Below are 22,158 nucleotides of genomic sequence, written 5' to 3'. Positions count from 1 at the left end.
TCTCTCTCTCTCTCTCTCTCTCTCTTTTTCTCTCTCTCTCTCTCTCTCTCGCGTGTGTGCGCGCGCCTCGTTCTTGACCGCTCGTACCGAACGCGCTTGCGAGATTCTGGCCGGCTCGTACATTCCCGCGCCAAACCGATCTCGGTAAACAGGCAACTTGGCGGGCGAGCAACTGTTCGCAATGCCGGCCTAGGTATTGCTTCGCACATTCAGTCGAGCAGAGCAACTAAAGCCTAGAACCTAAAATGTCTGTTAATATCACAAGCAATACAAATAAAATAGCTCGGCGCTGTTCTAGAATCCTACCACAATTATTAAATCAACGCACAATATTTGCGTTAGTGTGCTGGTTAGCGTTCGGGTTTGGGTAGGTTTAGGCAATATTTTTAAACTATTATGTTTGGCCCACCCTCACTCAAACACCAACCGGCACCTTAACCTAAATATTGCGTGTTGCTAAATTGTTGCAACGCTGTGCTGGTAGGATTCTAGACCAGCGCCGCCCCGCTTTATTACTTTTGGCAGGCATCTCAAAAAGGTTTAGAAACACGCGCTTTAGGGTGAGCTCATCAAACCAAGTATTTTTCAATAGAAAGCTTGACGAAAATATTACATTTTCAGCATAAAGATCGTAGGATAACTGAGCTTTTCAAAAGATAAAAATTTTCGGCGAAAAATCGATTTATTGGCAAACGGCAAAAGAATATCGAACAAACGTTTTTTCACCAAACATCTGATATTTTACGTGTCCAACTGATGCGCGAGTTTTATTTTGCCAGCTTGAAAAACACTTGCGTTATGAGCCCGCAGCCTTTTCGTTTGAGAGCCACGACCGCGTGCGAAAAATCTCGGCTCTGCGACGGTCGGCGGAAAATCGAATTGTTGGCAAACCACGTAAGAAAAGCGAACAGCTTTTTCACCAAACATTTGATATTTTACGTGTCCAACTGATGTGCGAGTTTTATTTTGCCAGCTTGAAAAACACTTGCGTTATGAGCCCGCAGCCTTTCCGTTTGAGAGCCACGACCGCGTGCGAAAAATCTCGGCTCTGCGACGGTCGGCGAAAAATCGAATTGTTGGCAAACCACGTAAGAAAAGCGAACAGCTTTTTCACCAAACATTTGATATTTTACGTGTCTAACTCATGTACGAGTTTTATGTTGCCAGCTTGAAAAACACTTGCGTTATGAGCCCGCAGCCTTTTCGTTTGAGAGCCACGACCGCCACGTGCGAAAAATCAACTCAGCTCTTCGACGGTCGGCGAAAAATCGAATTGTTGGCAAACCACGTAAGAAAAGCGAACAGCTTTTTCACCAAACATTTGATATTTTACGTGTCTAACTGATGTGCGAGTTTTATTTTGCCAGCTTGAAAAACACTTGCGTTATGAGCCCGCAGCCTTTCCGTTTGAGAGCCACGACCGCGTGCGAAAAATCTCGGCTCTGCGACGGTCGGCGAAAAATCGAATTGTTGGCAAACCACGTAAGAAAAGCGAACAGCTTTTTCACCAAACATTTGATATTTTACGTGTCTAACTGATGTGCGAGTTTTATTTTGCCAGCTTGAAAAACACTTGCGTTATGAGCCCGCAGCCTTTTCGTTTGAGAGCCACGACCGCCACGTGCGAAAAATCAACTCAGCTCTTCGACGGTCGGCGAAAAATCGAATTGTTGGCAAACCACGTAAGAAAAGCGAACAGCTTTTTCACCAAACATTTGATATTTTACGTGTCTAACTGATGTGCGAGTTTTATTTTGCCAGCTTGAAAAACACTTGCGTTATGAGCCCGCAGCCTTTTCGTTTGAGAGCCACGACCGCCACGTGCGAAAAATCAACTCAGCTCTTCGACGGTCGGCGAAAAATCGAATTGTTGGCAAACCACGTAAGAAAAGCGAACAGCTTTTTCACCAAACATTTGATATTTTACGTGTCTAACTCATGTACGAGTTTTATGTTGCCAGCTTGAAAAACACTTGCGTTATGAGCCCGCAGCCTTTTCGTTTGAGAGCCACGACCGCCACGTGCGAAAAATCAACTCAGCTCTTCGACGGTCGGCGAAAAATCGAATTGTTGGCAAACCACGTAAGAAAAGCGAACAGCTTTTTCACCAAACATTTGATATTTTACGTGTCTAACTCATGTACGAGTTTTATGTTGCCAGCTTGAAAAACACTTGCGTTATGAGCCCGCAGCCTTTTCGTTTGAGAGACACGACCGCCACGTGCGAAAATTCTCATCTCTGCGAATGCGCGAGTTTTTATACTAATTGGGATTGGCTATTTTATTAATTCTGTTTTTTTTTCTCGTACGGTCTATATCAGTGGTTCCTAACACGTTTTTAAGGCGACCCTTTTAAAAAAAATAATTTTGTAGAATCTTGCGGCCCAAGCAAGCAAGCACAAGATTCCGAAAATAATGTGTTTCTTTTTCAAATATAAATCACTAATGAGATAGTTGTGCTCGCTTGCTCTCAGTGAGTTTTTGAAATCGTTATTTTGCTTGAGCATATAGAGTCACGCATGTCAGCTTTAACTTTCAGCCGGTTTCGCTGTTTAGTGTTCCTATTTTGTGATTATGATTTCCAGTTTTGTGAAAAGATACAATATGCCTGAAAAACAAGCGACCCCCCAAAATAATCAGGCGACCCAACTTTGGGTCGCGACCCATGCGTTGGCAACCACTGGTCTATATTATAACGAGTTGTTTTTCTTTTCCAAAACCGGTTGTAAAAGCAAAGTTTTGTAACGCAGCAGTTTGACAGGAAGCGCGCCTGTTACGTCACAGCGTCCTCGGAGTGCCGTCAGGTTGGTATGTCGCAATGCTAAGAAAAAGGCAAGAAGCGGCGTGGTGGCGTTTCGCGGCAAATGTGCCACGTGGCTTTTTTCTCGTGTTTTCGGCGCGCGCCCGCCCGATTTCGCTCAGCTCACACCTTTGCCTTGGCTGCTCTTGCTGCTCTTGCCGCCGTTTCCTTTCTCTTTCAACGACAAACTTTGCCCGTTTCGCAATTAGCTGCGAATTCCGCCTTCGACCTAGCAACGCTCTCTAACCACCCCACGCGGCCGCCTTGTTTCTTTTAACATATGACGCAGTTGGAGTGAACTTTCTTTCGAGCTGTGCGGCCTTCGCCATCGACCGACAAAACGACACCCCTTTTGTCTCGCTTTAAACTGCGCCCGTCTTTGTCTCGCTGCTCAAAGTCGTCGAAAAAAATTTCGCACCTCAACGCTCTATTTTCGCCGACTGCTCGCTCTCTTAGCAAGCCTCTCGATATCCGTCGCAATCGGACTCGACCCAACTTTAATTGGCCATATTTAGTTGAAAAGACTTTCGAAAACGCGAAAACTTCCTTCGGGCCTTTGTTTTATTCGACGAAAACGAAGCAAATGTCGGTTTTTACATCGTCGCAATTACGCATTCACAATCGGCCAGAAAACGCCTCAAAATTGGAAAAACGACAAAAATGAATCAAAAAGAAATCGCAATAAAATCTTGAAAAAGTCCGAGAAACAAAACTTATGCTTTTTTTTACAAAGCGCTCATTGCAAACAAACAATCACTCGCAGTGCAAATAACATATTGTTACGTCATCACTACATTACCATTATTACGTCACTCATCCGAATCGTCCGAATCTGACGTAAACTCGGACGTATCGCTTTGCTGTGACGTAGTAGCGTATGACGTAGTTCTGTCGCTGGAGAAACCACGTGACCTTGGCAGAGGTCGAACCGGTGACGTCATAGAATGCATTGTCGAAACGGGGTTAATCGAGGTCGTTCGAGAAGGAATTGGCGGCGGTATTTCGTCATCGTGCGTCATAGCTGTGTTGGTGACGTCATTTGATTTGATGATGTCACGTTTTGCGCGTTCGCTGACGAAGTGAGGTCTGATTGTGGGCTGGACGTGACGTAACACAGGCTTTGGTGACGTAATCGTGGAAGGTTGGAGGTAACTCCTCGCCGCTTTGGTTTGTTTGACGGGTGGAGAACTCTGCTGCTCGGGATTGGTGCTTTCGTTGCTGAAAAAAACATTTTGTTCGTTTTTAAATCTCTTAGGGTAATATTCTGTGTCGTTAACGGCTTTTCTGTTTTAAGAGTTTCCGATAATATCGGACCTTAGCCGATACCCGACGCCAAGTGGCAGTAACAGTACTCTGTTTTTTTGTACATTACAGCCGTGTTTTCTGAAAACTTTTGATCAAGTGCAGGGTTGAAATTTTCCACTAGCATTGACAAGCCAACTATAGAGTAACTTTTTTGCCAACCGACCTGTGCTTGTTCTGTTGTTTGATCTTCATTCTCTTGTTCCTCCTATGAGCGCAGCAGGTCGCCAGCAAAGCAACAATAACAACAAACAACGCACCCGCCACCGCTAGGAGCGCTATCATCACCGTATTGTCGCCGTCATCGATCGCCTCTGTGACGTCATAACAACACAATGTGTAAGATGCATCATTTAAACTTTAAACCTATTTGTGCCACTAGTTGAACGATTAAGCGCGTTTGAGGCTGAACATTTGCGTTTTGAGCAAGTTTCGTCAAACGAATAAACCAAGTGTGCTCAACATCCAAAGCTGACTTTAATGTGCTAATAGTTTTCTAAAATTAGATGTTTTTTTACCGAAAGAGTGCTTTTGGGGAATTACATTTTGAAATAAGTAACGATTTGGGGTAACTTACCCAAAAGAGTTTTTTTCCTTAACAAAAAGCCTAAGCTACTTAAATTTTACGACAAACCTGACAAAATAGCGACCAACGTGGTATATACCCCCCAACTTTTGACTTTTTTCAAGTTTTCTTTGTTTTTTTGAATTTTAAATGGGCTACGGTAAATCTATTTTGCTAAAAATATGTAAATATCCGGAGTGGGAAACTATGCTTATCTTGCTTGGTATACTTTCTAATAGTTGTATGGCAGTTTTTAGAAATTTGGTTGTTACGAACCCTTTATGAAATTTGTTTAAAAAATAAGTTGTAGCATCCATACATTTAAAATGCGTTTTTTTGACAACCCAAATGCAACGGTTGGTATTTATTTTGGTAGTGTTGCAGTGACTGAAGTGCACATAAGTCACTGCTCATAAGTGACTTGATTTGACTAAAGTCTTTTGGGCAAATGACTTGACTATGACTTCTTGTTTACAATACAGGGCTTTGTAGCCTCTCCAACCCATGCAGTTGGAACTTCCTTTACCGACCCCACAGACATGTTAGATAACCACTCATTTTGACACTTGGTGTGTTAATAAATTGTCACTCACTTTTCGTCTCGCATAGATCGCCTTCGTATTCCTCGGTGCAGAAACAGTTTGGTGACCCAACCATTGGCTGAGGCCTACATTGCCCACCGTTGTAGCATGGGTCCGGCTTGCATTGTTCTGAAACAATAACCATTGTCATTTTAATAACAAAAGTATTTTTTAAAAGGTTAACCACTTTTACCTGTTTACCTGAAATATTGAGTGTAGGACTCTACTTAAAATACTTAGAAAGATGTTTCAAAATCTTACAGCAAAACAACTTCTACTTTTCGTGTTATCGCAACAAAATTGTCGTTTTTTACCTCTGCAAGCCCTTCCAGGTTTTACCGGGTTTAGGTCGATCATATATTTTCTGCACTCGCAAGTGTAAGACCCGTCTGTGTTCGAACAATCACCCCTTCTGACGTCACAATCGGTCATTTCGGAGGCGGACAGGCATTCATTAACGTCTGGAAGAAGTAAATATTAAATTCGATCAAAATATCATCAAAATGCTCTTTAAAGATTTGAATAAACGAATTTCCAGTGCTGAAATGACTTAAGTCACTGTTTTCTAATGACTTGAATTGAACCAAGTCTTTTTCTCAAATGACTTGAGTTGCCTTAAGGTGTTCAAATCAAATCACTTGGTTTTATTACAAAATGTAACTATTTATCTCAACTTTTGTACGTACACAATTTGCCTGCTATATGTGGTATTTTAGGTATTTTTTAGTTCTTGCTTATAAATCGATCGACTTTATCAATTACAATGTTTTATTGTTATTTTTACACCGGTGATTGGTCCTGTTGGCTTGCTCTAATTATGACTTAGTTTGGCTGGGACATTTTCAGCATCAGAGTTATTCGAATCGTTAAATATGATACCTACCTCTGTATGGGTTTTGCTATTCTTATTATATGATACTATATTTCTTTATTAACGCTTTTAATTATATTTTTCCACAAACCTTCTACGACGATCGAATCCGCTTTAAACTCAACAGAAGCCGCTCCTTCGGGTGTTACGACACCTAGCGACTGTTGTAAGTGGGCGCGAGCTTCCGCTTGGAGCGACCGAGAGCTGATGGTGGATTGCGAGTTTGGACGTTTCGGGATTTTCGGCTGGAATAATATTGGAAGGTAAAATAAGTAAAAAAATATTTTTAATTTTAGGAATCTGATAATAATGAATGTGTAAAATTTCTGGACAAAGTTTTGTTGCGAAGGATTTTTTAATACGCAAAAAATAAAAAAAATTCGTAGAGTATGGGAAGACATAGCCTATTTAAAACAAATTCGAAAAATAAAAAATCTTAAAATTACAAAAATTTTACAATAACAATTTAAACTTTTACTCGAAATTGTAAAAATATAAACAAACAAATAACGAATCGAAACTTTTATCCACTTGTTTTAAACATATTTTCAATTAATTAAAGTTACTTAGTTATTTAACATTAGGAAAATACAAATTTTGTTTTTAGTAAAGTTTGTGGCATTTTTAACAAAATAAAATTAACCATGACTTAATGATAACATATACCGTTTAACCGACCTGTGGTTTTATGACGTCATTCGTAACTACGTCATCGTCAAGGTCGAAGTCGAAGTCGTCAAGGTTGAATATTTGCCGCTTCCATCGCGCCCCATTGTTATCCGATTGTATTACAACAAAGGACGACGCTAGAAGTGTACTTCCCACTTTTTTGAGTGACTTGATTTTAGTTTCACCAAAATCGTTGTTTCCCAAAATCGAACCAAAAAGTGAATCAAGCTGAAATAAAAAACGAATAAAACTTTATAAACATTTATTAAATCAGCTCCAATTGTAACTCTTAACCAACGTATAAACAATAAATTAGTTAATAATTTTATTCAAATTTTTGAGCATAATGGTTGGAGGTTGTAGTTAGACATATAATGACTGTATATGGACCGTTGTTACCAATCACTCCTAATAATCGAAACAGTCCATCTGGTTATTTTAACCAACTTTTCGTAAACTGTAAAACTTGAGTGCACACTGTTAGTTGCTTCATGATGTTTTTAAACTATTTGAACCGAAAACAGCAGTTTTTTTAAGTCTACTTGCTTTATGACGTCAATTTATGACGTAATATCTACAAATTTCATGATGATCTTGCTCAACGCAAACCAATTTTGTTATAAAGGCCCGAATTAAACAAAGTTTCAGGATCCCTGTATCGGTAAAGCGTATTACAAGCTGGCACAGTTTAAATGATGCATTCTTTTTGTTACGTCACAATCGCTCACCGCCGCTTTGACTATTCTCTGCAATTTATGACGTCATTTTTAATTTTTTATGATGATCTTGGTCCACGCAAACCAAATTTTTTTGAAGTGGTCCAGGTTGAATAAAGTTTAAGAACCCCGGCCTAATAACAAACGTACCTAGGGTGACACAATTTGAAAGATGCATTCTTTTTGTTACGTCACAATCGCTTACCGCTGCTTTGACGATTCTCTTCATTGGGGCTTCCCCATCGCCTTGCAAGTTTGCTTGAGAAACGTTGACGCCCGACGTCTTCGTGATTGTGACGTCACTTGAGAACAATAGGACCTCTGTGACGTAACATATAAAAACTTGTATTTTCTTTAAATGTTTATTAGGAGAAGGAAAACTGAATCGACCTTTGAACGCCTTTAGTCAAGTAACAAAAAAAAATAACCAAAAACTTTCGCATTCTTGTTTGTTTGTCTTTTTGTTTGTGTGCATGTTCTTGTCAATTTTTGTTTGTTTTGGTGTTTGCGTTTGCTTTTTTGTTGCTGTGTTTTTGTTAGTCTGTTTGTTTGCTTGTTGTGGTGTAAATATTTTTTCACAGCTAAAACACAGCGTTTTGCTTTTTTTACAATCACCAGACTTTACTATGTATTTGTGTTTGTGTTTTATTATAAATGTATGCTTGTTTGTGTCTGTGTTTGCATTAAAACAGTTTTGGGTCCAACAGTATTCGCTCTTTAGATGAAAAAAGTTGACTCCAGTTTCAATCATGTATTCACAATCAATTAGGTTATACGAAAACCAACTTGATTATTTTACTTAATTTTATTGATTTTACCATTTCGGTTAAAAATAGTTTCGGCTAAAAAATAAAAATTAGCGGTTTAGATACCAAATGCTAAAATACGAATTTAGTTTGTCTTACTTAGAACAACCAGTTTATACGAACGGACAATAATAAATGACACTTGATTGTATATCTATCTACGTAGATATATATATATATATTTTTTTATTATTGCTAACTTGCAATATCATTGCCCTGATAAATATTGTCTCAATAGGTCATCTAAACATCAACACATTTAATAAAAAAACAATTTGTCGGATGATTTATATTTATTGGCATTTTTACCAATTTACCTTTGCAATCCCCCCTGATTAATCTTTGCCCAAGGGGGCACTGGTCTGATGACGTCATAATGATGGGTTTCTTCTTTTTCTTCGGAATCGCGGTCCGTGACGGCGTCCGTGTAGTGGCAGCAAAGGGTCGCTGTGTTGTTTTTTGGAAATTCGTGAAACTTTTTCTGGAAATGTGAGTAAAAAAAGCAGTTTAAAAAACTTTTTAAGGCACGTCGCTATGATGCTCTTGTACTGCAATAGCTTGTTAATCAATCAATGAAAGCTATACACATACAAATGTATTTGCAACTGTGATCTTGCCCTTCTGAAGCTGCTTTTTGACCAACAATCACGGTACGTATTTTATATCACAGTTGACACAATGTGTGTGTATCAAGAATTGTCCTATGGTTGTTTCTCGACTTGCTCATCTCTGAGTCTGTGTAGCTCAGTTGGTAGCACATCCCGGTATGACCGAGGTCGTGAGTTCGAACCTCACTACGGGCTAGTAGTTTTTCTAACCTTGCGGTGTACTACTTGCTAATCAACTTACGTTTTTCTTGTAGTTGAGATTGGTGCAAATATGTTGCGAGCAGTTGTAAAGCCTGAGAAAAAAAATATATATATAAATAAAAGAAATATTTCCGAGAAAATAAATTGTTTTTAGTAACCTAAATATTACAGGATTCTAGCTACATACTGTACATTGAAGCATTTAAAATCTAAGAATGAACCTCAAAAAATGTTTCAAGGGGTGGTCCCAGACAAGAATCTACATTTTGCGCCTATTCTACCAATATTCTTAAAATACACGTTAAAGTGAATGAAATCCGCGCCCAAAATTTATATTTTTTCTCCTTTGGCCTCTGAAAAAGACCATTTAACCCAATAAACGACGCCTCCCTACAACGCAATTTTCACCCTATTTTTAATAGATGTTTCTATCGAAAGGGGATGAGCATTAAAAACATAAAAATGTGCATGAATTAAAAAAAAAATATGACAATTAAAAATGCTTTACTTTTTACCCAAGCAACCCCCCTAAAATCCCCTTAAAATATTAAATTTCTCCCCTCTTCTACCAATATTATAATGAAATTAGAACAAAAATTATAAACAAAAAATTAATGAATAAAAAAAACATGTTTGACCTTTAAACCCGGTGATCCACCCAAAATCCCCTTAAAATATCAATTTTTGCCCTGTCCTACCAATATTACCCCCCAAAAGAGCCGTTGTTGTCAGGGGAGGCCCGAGACACTAAAAATCGGTTTAGAACAACAAGGTCACTTTTTTCATATTTTCATCAACTAAAAAAATAGGATGAGGTGAATGAAATTAACGCCAAAAATATTTATAAAGAAAGATTTATTAAAAACATATAAAGGTTGGATATTTTATCCGGCGACCACTCGAAATTCATTTAAAATATAAAATTTTGCCCCTATCTTACCAATATTGCCCCCCAGAACAGCCGGTGGTGTCAGGGGTGGTCTTTCGGTCTCTAGCTCCACACAGTGTCGACCTCTGAGGAGAAAATATGTCCTCCCTGCCTCCAGGAAGTTCTCACGACACTCGCATCTGTAAGATCCTACTTGGTTGGTACAGGTAGCTCCGATTGCGCAATCGTTCATCTTCGAAACGCACTCGTTCAAATCTGGGAAAAACCGTTAGGTTTTAATAAAAAAAGAATTAAAACCAACAACTTGTATTAGCTTAAAAAAAAATAAAAAGATTAATCTTTCGGCCCAACTTTTGTTTTTTTTGCTATTCCTGTTTACAGTTGAGCAGAGCAGAGCTGGGCGTGAAATTGCGTTTGTACTATGGCTGCGTTGAGCCTATTGTTTGCAAAGTCACGTGATTAATCAGCTGTTTATTGTTACCTCCATTATGATTGTAGCCTGCTAAAATAACTGGCCAAATAATGGTGATCTTTAATGCAATTAGCAAAGTCAACAGCACAACAAATTGACTACATTATTGATTTGAAACGTACCTACCAAGCGAAATACAAAACATTATTCCAGCAAATTGCCACAAAGCACGCTGTATAATTTCGTTTTTGCAACAGTCTAGGAAAAATCACTGTTACAAACGCTTTGCTTGGGACTCAAGTGAAAAATTAAAAAAATTTAATGCAAACAACATTCAGTTTTGTAAAAATTACTAAATTTTTTTTAATTGAAACAATACAACTTTTCAAGTTGGTGTAAAAATTTTAAATAAAAACATGTTTTTAAAAGACCAACCTTTGAGCATCATGAAAATAACCGGATAATTCATGCCTTCTTTCTCTTCGCCTTTAAAGTAAGCACTTCGCAGAGTTTTTTCGTTTGTGGTGCTCTTAAGTGTAAAGTATATTGGAACCGACGCAATGCTTCCTGAAAACGTAACATTAAATTACACTTAGGTTTTTGGGGGTACATAGTCCGCTAAAAGTGTTTTGTTAAAAAATTTTTTTTAAAGATTTTGTTAACACTTTAACATATCTTGGTTTGAAACAGAGGTTCTTATTTAAATATTTAAATTGATTAGGTTTTGAAAAGAAAAGTTTATCAGTATAAAAAATACAAATGATAAAAAAAATTACCATCATCAGTGTAAAAATTACAAATGTTTCGGCAAATGACTTGAATTTTATACGTGGCACTATTTAACCACAAATGGCATTAAAATCGTGAAAAGCGTTTACCATAATTTATCGTTAAACACTTGAAATATAAATGTCTTGTTCAATACCTTGATCGGGACTTGGCAATAAACTTGCTTCTCCAGCAGAACCGTATTTAACTCCTGGATATTTCAGTTGTACATCTGTGCTGGTGTATATGCGGGACACCTACAACACAATAACATCAAGCATTGAATTGTTGGTATATATGCGGGACACCTACAACACAACAACATCAAGCATTGAATAGTTGGTATATATGCGGGACACCTACAACACAATAGCATCAAGCATTGAATAGTTGGTATATAAAGAAAACCTACAACACAACAGCATCAAGCATTGAATAGCTGGTATTTATGCGGGACACCTACAACACAATAGCACCAAGCATTGGATAGTTGGTATATATGCGGGACACCTACAACACAACAACATCAAGCATTGAATAGTTGGTATATGCAACTGCCCTCAAAACTTATTTTTTCCAAATTTGATTGGTAAAGGCCATTATATCAAGCAATTTGCGGTTAATGATCTTATGCTTAAGGCGTCGCGCGTCCTAATAAATTCAACACTTTATCAATTTAAAGCAAATAAACGCATTTTCTCAAGTAATATATTTAGACAAAATTTCAGTTGCACACTTGCGCACGAGTTCGACCTTCTTAGTGTTTCTTATTATGACGTCACCTTATGACGTACCTTTGTGACGTCATCTCCAAAATTTAGTATTCCTCAAACCAAAATCTTAGTTCCGCCTCTGGTATGATGAAACACTAACAATAATTTGAAAATATTAATACTCACGTATTTAGCGACGATATTTCTCACTTGCTGCGCATGCTTTGACGTAATCGGTGACGTCACTCCTGGCGACGCAACAGTGGGAAGGTGCAAGTAAAGTCGAAATGCTTTGACGGCTGATAAAATATGAATTTGAAGATTTTTAAAGCTGCGGCCTCAAAAAACTTTATGGAAAATATGTGCACGGACCTGTAATGTAGCTTGATAATAAATTGCAAAGCCAAAGTGGTCAAGTAGATTGACATCGTGTTTTTTTGTTTTTTATTTAAGACGTTTCGATACGAGCTCACCACCGCTTCACCTGTTCAACACCTGAAGGTGCCAAATGATGCTCTAACTAGAGAAACTCAGACTGACAACAACTGCATCCCAACTTTTATAAGTGATGCTTGAATTGCTTCTTAGCCACATTAATTAAATATCATACAAGTTCGTATCGAAACGTCTTAATCAAAATGATGTCGATCTACTCGACCTTTTTGGCATTTATTATCAAAATAAAATTCATTTAGTGATTTTGGCTAAATTAAAAAAAAAATTGCAATCTGTGGATAATTGCAATATGCCTTAATTTGTTTTGTAAACCAGGTTCGTGAAATAGTTGCAACAACGTTAAACTAGCATCCTTGCTCTGTCTTCTTTTATTCCATTGTCTCAGTATCGTTTGAATACTTTCCATTATGACGTCACACTCAAAAGTGGTAGATAAAGGAACGCATTAGGTTCAAATCCTATAGCTTTAACATCACTTTAAACTATCAGCTTAACTTCCCAATTTTTTGCATCTTTTGAATTCACTTGATTGTCTCAACATTATGACGTCACACTCACATGTCCTGACCCTGACAGGGTAGCTGAACGACGTGTGCGGTTTGGTGGCTTGTTTCTTCTGTTCTGCGATCCTTATCTCGTATTGGAGGTTGGGGATCAGTCCTCCGATGATGAGGTAGCTCAGGGAAGATGCGGAGGTCGCTCGCATCCAATCCTCAGAGTCTGAAAGATCAAGGATGATAAAGGATGTAAATTGGTGACGATTTTAAATCAATTGGTAGGGATTTTAGGCAAAGGCTATGACTTCTTAAGATAATTTGTTAAGAACTTGTTAAGATACTTGGAAATACCAGTATACATTAACTGATTATGATACAAGTGCGCATCTTATCAAGATGATGTCCATTTACTCGAACGTTTTGCATTTGAAATTCATTATCAAGGTACGAATGGGTAATTTGTCCAAAATTTCAATTGGTGGGGATGTTAAATTCGTGCTGAGGAGAGGAATTTCAATTGGTGGGGATTTTAGGCAAACGCGATTGGTGAGTTGGTTTGGCTCGCAGCCAAACCTCTACTTGTTACATGACGTCAATTTATTTGTCACCTCAATCTCACCTGTGACTCGAAATTAAAAACTTGATACTTAAATTAGTTCAAGGTTCAATATTTTAAATCTCAGACATTAACTTTGATTCAAACTCACTTCTGACTCGATATTGAAAAACGTAGTTTAAATCGTCCTTGCTTCCACCGCTAGGTGTCGCCAGCCGCTTCCACGTGAGTTTGATTTGAGTCGGCGAAATCGCGGTTCCATAAACCTCGACCCCAGGAAGCGGGGGAGGGGCGGTTGTTGGGGGGCGGGTCGACATTGTGACGCCAGTGACGCCCCTAGCAACGCTGACGCTGGTGGGTGATGACGTGGTGGTTGTTAGGGACTCTGCGGGAAAATTTTGTTGGGTAAATAAAGAGGAACAACTAAAATTTAACTTACCTAAAAAAAAAATTGTAACGCCAAAATCGGTAGTTATTTTATTTTTATTTCTTTTAAAGTTGAAAATTCTTAAAAATTGGAAAGTTGTTTTAAACAGATTTTTTGGTGGGTGATGACGTGGTGGTTGTCAGGAACTCTGCAGGCAAAGTTGTGGTCAAAAATAAAAAAAATAAAATGTAAAATTAACCATTTTGGCTTTGCAATTTATTATCAAGCTACATTACAGATCCGTGTATAGTGTACCCAAAATCTTTGTTATTTGAATAGTTTTTTTAAAACAAACGATTTTGAATGTGCCTGTCAGCAAAAGCATAATGGCTAGTATTACGTCACATTACCCCATTCTTACCAGGAGTGACGCAAATTCTTCCCTTCTTCATGTTCTTATGTTCACTCCGGTCCACGTAGCCCTCATTACAGCTACATTTAAAGCCAGGCTGCGCGTTGACGCACTGCGCATGCGCAGAACAGTCCGCCCACGTTGTATTGCACTCATCGAAATCTTAATAAAAAAAAATAAACAGTGAGAAAAAAAAATCATAAAGTTACGAAAAGTCATAGTGACGTAACACCACATGCATACAAGTCATAGTGACGTCATAGCACAGTAATACCTTGATAGTAAATTACATTACATGCATATAGGTCATAGTGACGTAACACCATATGTATACAACCGATAGTGATGTAATAAGGCACCTGTGACGACAACAGATGATAGATCGAGTGTCATGTCCTCGTCATGCACGGCTGAGTGCTTGAACACGTGACTTATCTGGTTCAGATCAACGTTTTTTCCGTCAAAAAACAGGTTCGCGTATCTGTGACGTAAGAATACCACAACAATAGTAATGGTGTGTTTTTGGTTTGAATTTGTTAAAGACTAACTAAGCTTTCCAAAATGGACTCCTTTCTAAGACCCTTGTTTAGTCCTCCAAAAATTTAGTCGTAAAATACCAATTTGAAATTTTTGGCGAATTTGAATTTTTGGCGAATTAGTTCAAAATAAGTTTTTTTATTTAGTTTTTATTTGAGCTTAATAACAAATTTTAACCACAAAAAGTTTGATTAGATCGAAATCATCTTGATTAAGACGTTACGATACGAACTTGCATCATCTTCAATTAAAGTGCTTTTATTTATTTAACACTGTTATAAATTTAAAAAAAGTTGGAAGAACACCCCCCCCCCACACTTACGCGAAAGTCCTGTCCTGCACCCCCGGCCCGAACCTGACGTCACCAGTTGCCATATAATTGGGAAGGTGGTTACGTAAAATGTCGTCCATCTGTGAATAAAAGCGTTGAGACTTAAGTTAAACTCACATATTCTAAAGTCAAACTCAAAAATCCTTAAGGTAAACTTACAAATACTTAAGTTAAACTTACAAATACTTAAGTTAAACTCACATATGCTAAAGTTAAACTCAAAAATCCTTAAAGTAAACTCACACATACTTAAGTTAAACTCACACATACCTAAGTTAACTCACACATACTTAAGTTAAACTCACAAATACTTAAGTTAAACTCACAAATACTCAAGTTAAACTCACAAATACTCAAGTTAAACTCAAAAACACTCAAGTTAAACTCAAAAACACTTAAGTTAACTCACACATACTTAAGGTTAACTCCAAATACTTAAGTTAAACTCACAAATACTCATGTTAAACTCACACATACTTAAGGTTAACTCCAAATACTTAAGTTAAACTCACAAATACTCAAGTTAGACTCACACATACTTAAGGTAAACTCACAAATACTCAAGTTAAACTCACACATACTTAAGGTAAACTCACAAATACTCAAGTTAAACTCACACATACTTAAGGTAAACTCAAAAATACTTAAGTTAAACTCACATATACTTACGAACGCTATATATATATTATCTAATTATACTAAGCTAACGTTTATCAAAACTTTCCCTAAATTAAAAGATATACTGTACACTTTGGATTATTGAAATTGATTCTGACTTCTCCAAACTTTAGGAAAAAGCCGAAATCAATACGAAGACTTGGCACATATTTATTGAAATTGACTTTATAAATGCGACTGTCATATTTTTATTTGTTCACCTCAAGCTTTCAAAAGTTCAGTGAATAGAATTGGGCCAAAGCTTCTCTGTTTTACTCAAGTATATTATTAAATTCGCCTCGAAAAAAGAGTTGAGAAACACTAAATTAGTCACCACTAGCTACTATAGTTGTTGTTACAAACAAACCCTCACCAATTTTCTGACTTGAGTGGCGAGCTTTAGCGCCCTCCTGTTACTAGATTGTGTGATTTCTTGGTTGAAAACGACAGAAGTCAAGTTCAACTTGACCTGGTATATGATGTTGCCTGGTGGGAAAAAAGCAAAAGTTAAATATATTGTCTTGCAAATAAATGCACAAAGGGTACATTACATAGTGACCATTATTACGTTAAAATAGTGACTGTGATGACAAGTGTTGAAAACTACTTTTGCAAAACGCGATTTCGTCATAACACCCAACCGTCAGTAAATCACCCTTTAATTGACGTTTTTTAGATATTTTGTTAAATACTAAATTTTCGTAAAATTAAACTTTCTTCGGCAATCACGAATAAAATATAACTTTGAGTGTTTGTTGAATAATCACGGAATTAACGCGATTTAGACGTCATGATGCAAGTTATTGTTATGCAACGACGAATACGACTTTCATGACGTCACAATGCCCTTTTATGTCACGACTATGACGTCATATAAGAAGTTGCCTGGTGTCACAACAAACAAAGTTATAATGCCTGACAAACAATTAAAAAAGTCACAATTAGAATTGAACAACTAGATAATTCTATGGTACACTATATACGGATCTGTTCATAAGTTTAATGGTGGAAATAGTTTAATGATATATCATTACTTTGTGCGACTAAAGTGTATATAAACGGGTGTAACTATCACTGATGATGGCATGAGCATTTGCCGAAACGTTTGAACAATAAAGCATATCGCTTTTCACGTCTATTTGGGCCTTTATTTTCACCATTTGATAATTCTAGTCAATGAATTAGAGCAAAATGCGGATGATTCTAATCTAATTCGTGAAGTTCTTGTGTTGTCCAATTCTAGTTCTAATCTAATAAGGATTTTAGCAAAAAGTTACTTTGTCCAACGGCATCTTTGGTCGGAACGATTTGCAGGTGATTTTTACATTTTGAAAGCTTACGCCCATGCTTAAACATATAAAAATTAGCACGCAAAAATTTACCATTTACATTCTTATAAGAATAATTTGCGATTAAAGTAATTGGATGTAAATAATAAATAAAATTCTAGTTAAATTTTGGTTTTGAAAAATTCGGTAATTCTAATCTAATTTAAAAAATCCAAAATAAATCTAGTTGTCCAAGTCTGGTCACAATGTCATTTTGTGTCCCCACTATGACGTCATACTTGTAGTGATCGCGACCCATTGTGAAAACAAATCGAAATGACGAAACAAGTACACAATGCCCTTAAAATGTTCCTATGACGTCATACTTGTGGTGATTGTCATCCATTGTGAGAACATCCCGGCGCCATTGTTGTTGGCGGCCGCAACTCTGCATTCATACTCGACGTTCATGAGCAGGTCACGGATCACTGCGCTCATCACGAAACCGTGACGTGTGAAGTTCATGGAAGGGGTCATCACGACCTTTTGACCTTGGGACATAAATAACGTGACAACTTTGACCTTGGGACATGAAAAATGACCAAAATGATCTTGTCTTTTGGACAAAGTCTTTTTGAACACTTTAAATAATTACAACTGTTGTAAGGGCTAAAGTTAGTTAATAGTATTTTGCGAAATGACTTAACTTGACTTAAGTAGTTTGGAAAAAGACTACACCTGACCGAAGCAATTGGGGCAAATTGACTTGACTTAGACTTAAGTCAGTTATAAAGATGATTCTACGTATATAAAGGTGCTTAAATGAATACTTTCGAGTAAAGTTAGGTTATTTAAGCCAAAAAGTAAATGTCATAAGTTTAACTAGGTAGCTATTCGTTTGTTGTGCTTTCTTTGAGAAATATTCTCCCGAATGTAATGTGTTCACCATTTTTAGAAGTTTAGTATTAACTTTTGATGCTAACGCTGTGACTAGAGGTAGACTGGCGTCATTAAGACTTGGAATGGGACCTTTTTTCGTTGAAAATACCCTTTCTTCGATTTACGTTATTTTTTAAACGACTTGACTAGGAATTAATTTGTTTTATTAACAAGTTTACTGCAATTTAAGTCATTTTACAATCATTTCTTTACAACAGTGGTACTTGTTTACAAACAAAAATATAAAAACTTGCGCTTTTAGGCTGTTGTTTTAAATTACTTGCCTTTTTAACAAAACACTTACTTTTTGCAGATGATTTGTTGTTGTTCATCTGATTTTCAAAGATAAAATAACCTTTTATTCCAATTTTATGTTTATTTCGCATGTTCTTTTAAAATTTGGTCAATTTTTTATTCTTATTTACGTTCAACTTACTTTTTGTAGATGTTTTGTTGTTCTTGATGCGATGTTCAACCACGAACCAAAACTTCAGTCGTTCCTTCTGCATATCGGGGGGAATGCCCCAATTGAGCCTGATGGTCCGGGGGTCTTGGAGGGAAACCACCAGGTTTGGGGGAGGGTCAAAACCTAACACCAGAGGTCGGTACATTGAGTATTGGGCTACTAGAATGGTTAATTGACGCCACAATCCTTTCTAACTCTGCTTGTTATCGTTAGAACGAAACTAAAGTTTGTATTTTAGAAACTAGAAGAAATGTTTTGGCGACGTCAAAACGTGAATGATAATTTGTGGTAACAATGAGAAAAAAATATAGGCTGTTTTCTAGAAGCTCGTGCGAAAAAAATGTAACTGAAGTCCATGCGCGAAAAAAATGCGTTAATTTGGTAAAAAATGGGCCAGGAAAGGCATTTATATTCGAATTTCGCAGAAATCATTAATTTTTTTAATTTGATTAGAATTCAAATTAAAGCATTTAAGTTTTTCTTATTTGAATGGAAATAAAATTAGAGTATCTTCGCTTTTTTAGTTTGATAAGAAATAAAATTAAATGTTTCAAAAGTTTTTAAAATGCCCAAAATAAATTTTAAAAATGTTTCAAAATAATTTATCAGATGTTTCCAAATTACCCTTTTTAATTTTAAACCAATTTTTTTATTCCTTTTTTGGCTAACGACGCGCCGCTTCCATTAAATAAGTTCATCCTGTGTTAAGCCCCATACTTACGCAGGCATTCCCTCCCAGGCAGTAGGTAATAGTCCTTGCTAACATCTGCATTTCCATGTGGGCATTTGCATTCGAAAGTTCCGATGTCGTTAACACACCTGTTTCCATTACAATCGTCCAACACTGTTCCACATTCATCAACATCTAAACAAAGTGAATATGTTAAATTATCAACTGTGTTGAACACCTCCAAGACCCCAAATCAATAAAATGCAATTCAAGTGATTTGAAAATAATTCAACTCCCAGTCGAATCATTTGCAAATCACTTAATTCCAAGCCAATACATTTGAAGTCGTCAACATCCAAACACAGTAAATATGTTAGATTTATTTGCTGTGAAGGCTAGTTCTTGTGGTTTTCAACTACAAAATGTATTTTGAACAAGTGCAGTACCGCTATGTAAACAAGTCATTTTGAAAAATTCTCTAGGGCTAGTCAAGTCATTTGTAAACTAATTAAAGTCCAGATCAGGTATTTTTCAAAAAGTAACCGGACAAGTCCCAGTCAAGCTAATATTAATCAGTTCCAAGTAATGTATTGATATAAAAAGAAAACGTTAAAATAATAAAATTGGTAAATCTGGCCAAAACTCAATCAAAAGTCCAGCCGAGTCATTATTAGTGAAAGTCAACTTAAGTCAAGACATTGATACAAAATCAAACATTAAACTTTAAAAGTTGGTAAACTCGTATGATGATAAGCAATAACTCAACTCAAAAATTAACAAAACGCAACATATTGAAAGCAAATCGTTTTTACTTCACTTAAGTCAAGGCAAGTACTTTTTTTAAAACTTTAGGCCCAAGTCAAGTCATTTCCAATAAATAGCAGGTCAAATCCCAGTCGCAGTATTGGCATCAAAAAAACATTAAATCTTTAAAATCGGTAAAATCATTTCATTCTAAGCCATATTTTGCATAAAAAACATCAAAAAAAATAAATAAATAAAAAAACGAAACAAAATGCTATTTTCAGGAATAAAGGTTAGTGATTGTAACAAATGTAAAAGTTAAAACAAAAATCTAGTCTGATCTAAGAATTAAACCTGCTGCTTGAAATGTACGTTATATAACGTTAACTCGTCTACAATACACAAGATTGAGACTTATGATTGAAATATCCACAAACACTCACCAACAACCAGAACAGAAGATCCATCGATTTGCCCCAAACTTGGGTCAAAAGTGCGCAACATTTTTTCAAACTCCTTCTGAAGCAAATTCATCAAATCCTCTCCGTTCTGCTTCGCACCTATGATTGTGTAATTTATGACGTCATCAATAGAAAGAATTTTGGGTGGACTGTGACGTCGTAATTGACATATATGCTACGTGGTGATGTCATGTTACAAAAACGTGTCGTGTAATATAATGACGTCAATAAATTTTGCATATAAAGCTCTAATTTGACGTCATAGCATTTAGAAGTGACGTACTAACTAGTGACGTCATATTATATAAACTTTGGGTCGGGGACGTTGTATTGTACGTAGATGACATTTTAGTTATTGACGTCATAATATGCTTAGATGACATACAGGGCGACAATTTAGTTGGTGTGACGTGATATTATACGTAGATGACGTTTTAATTGATTACGTCATATAATGCCTAGATGACGCTTTATCTACCGACGTCACATCATAAATAAAAGCAAGTGAGTTAGTGACGTCAGATTATAAATGAATGACGATTTGTTTTTTTGACGTCATTCCATAAATAAATAGAGGTAGATTTAGTTAGTGACGTCATACAATACGTAGGTTGCGTACCTGGGGGTGACGTATTGACTCTGAGAACAACCTTAACTCTTCCATCGCCGGTGAAGTCAGATCGAATGACGTAATGCTGGATGACGTCAATTTTGCGAACCGATCGGAGTTTCCGGGTGATCTGAGTTAATGTGGTGTTACGTCACAGTGATTTTTTGTCAACTTACGTAACGATTACGTCAAAAAGCGACTAAATGGGACGGCGAGTTATTAATTATGAAATTTAATAAAAAAACTTACAGCAGAACCTTCATTAAATCCAGTGGCCGAAAAGCAAATAAAAGTATCAAACAATAAATAAAACCGACATCTCTATGTTTGTTTTGTAATTGACAATCTCAAAACAAACATGTATAAATGTTCAATACCTATCGCCAAACAACATCGAAATATGTAGATTTTATCGAATATAATGATTTTCATACTTTCATTGAAATTGAGTAATGATTACGTCACACTTACGTAAGCGTTGATTTTCTGGTGAGCTACTTCTTGCCGAGCTTGGTAATCGGTGATTGCGTCATCAAGGATAAAACGAAACGTGACGTCATACGTGTAAGCAACTGAGAAATATAAAAAATTGAAATGTAGCAAAACATTGGCAAATTGTGCAGAAAATTTTGAAGGAAATAGCTTGATATTTCCACTTAGTGTGTATGTTGTTATCGTTATGTTATGCTGCTGGGATGTCAAATGCTGCATCGTTTATTACGAAAAGTAGACTTTGGGCATAAAAATATGGCCGATTCAATAGAAATGTAAAAAAACAAAAATTAAAAACAGTTTAAGGCAATTATTTATGGGTTTTTATGTTAAAATTTACTTCGGCGTTATTATTTTTTGTTATTCTATTAAGAGTTGAGTAGATAATAATATTTTACTCGTTGAAGTTAAAGTCGAACTCACGTGTAGTTACTCGCTTCCAAGCTGACCAGACCCCAGGTTTAAGAGTTGTGGTCGCTCGAACTCGAAACTCGACAACAGAGTTACTTGGCAACCCGTCGATCTCGTGCTTGTTCAGGAAACTCGACCTGGGGTTAAAACGAATAGTGGGGTTAATAAGGGTTAAAACGGGTCGTGGGTTACTACAGGTTAAAAGGTTACTTCAAGGTTGCTACAGGTTAAAATATTTATTATGGGTTACTGCGGGTTAAAATGAATAAAGAGAGGTTACTACAGTTTAGAAGAATAAGGTAAGGTTACTACAGGTTAAATCAATAGAGTGGGGTTACTACAGATTAATATGAATACATTGGGGTTACTACAGGTTTAATAAA

The 22,158-nt window shown here is 36.7% G+C and overlaps 1 protein-coding gene across 1 annotated transcript in view; it reads right to left on the bottom strand.

Moving 5' to 3' along the window:
- Positions 1-3,609: 3,609 nt before the first annotated feature.
- Positions 3,610-22,158, bottom strand: part of LOC146141424 (uncharacterized) — a 34,988-nt gene continuing 16,439 nt past the window's right edge. The window contains exons 13-38 of the mRNA XM_083390108.1: positions 21,788-21,912; positions 21,344-21,444; positions 20,882-21,002; positions 20,245-20,361; positions 19,109-19,252; positions 18,358-18,510; positions 17,369-17,533; positions 16,088-16,200; positions 15,049-15,137; positions 14,549-14,670; positions 14,199-14,351; positions 13,562-13,795; positions 12,916-13,077; positions 12,088-12,200; positions 11,346-11,445; positions 10,856-10,987; positions 10,060-10,263; positions 9,160-9,211; positions 8,628-8,791; positions 7,710-7,825; positions 6,798-7,016; positions 6,211-6,364; positions 5,563-5,709; positions 5,261-5,377; positions 4,269-4,416; positions 3,610-4,018 (exon numbers count right to left, since the gene is read on the bottom strand). Of these exons, the coding sequence (XP_083246234.1) occupies positions 3,610-4,018; positions 4,269-4,416; positions 5,261-5,377; positions 5,563-5,709; positions 6,211-6,364; positions 6,798-7,016; positions 7,710-7,825; positions 8,628-8,791; positions 9,160-9,211; positions 10,060-10,263; positions 10,856-10,987; positions 11,346-11,445; positions 12,088-12,200; positions 12,916-13,077; positions 13,562-13,795; positions 14,199-14,351; positions 14,549-14,670; positions 15,049-15,137; positions 16,088-16,200; positions 17,369-17,533; positions 18,358-18,510; positions 19,109-19,252; positions 20,245-20,361; positions 20,882-21,002; positions 21,344-21,444; positions 21,788-21,912 (3,874 nt within the window). The remainder of the gene's footprint in view (positions 4,019-4,268; positions 4,417-5,260; positions 5,378-5,562; positions 5,710-6,210; positions 6,365-6,797; positions 7,017-7,709; positions 7,826-8,627; positions 8,792-9,159; positions 9,212-10,059; positions 10,264-10,855; positions 10,988-11,345; positions 11,446-12,087; positions 12,201-12,915; positions 13,078-13,561; positions 13,796-14,198; positions 14,352-14,548; positions 14,671-15,048; positions 15,138-16,087; positions 16,201-17,368; positions 17,534-18,357; positions 18,511-19,108; positions 19,253-20,244; positions 20,362-20,881; positions 21,003-21,343; positions 21,445-21,787; positions 21,913-22,158) is intronic.

Source organism: Ascidiella aspersa, chromosome 5 (assembly GCF_963924565.1).
Source record: "Ascidiella aspersa chromosome 5, kaAscAspe10.2, whole genome shotgun sequence".
In the NCBI taxonomy this organism is placed as follows: domain Eukaryota; kingdom Metazoa; phylum Chordata; class Ascidiacea; order Phlebobranchia; family Ascidiidae; genus Ascidiella; species Ascidiella aspersa.
Note: the sequence above shows the minus strand (reverse complement) of the source record. Positions and strands in the feature narration are given on the sequence as shown.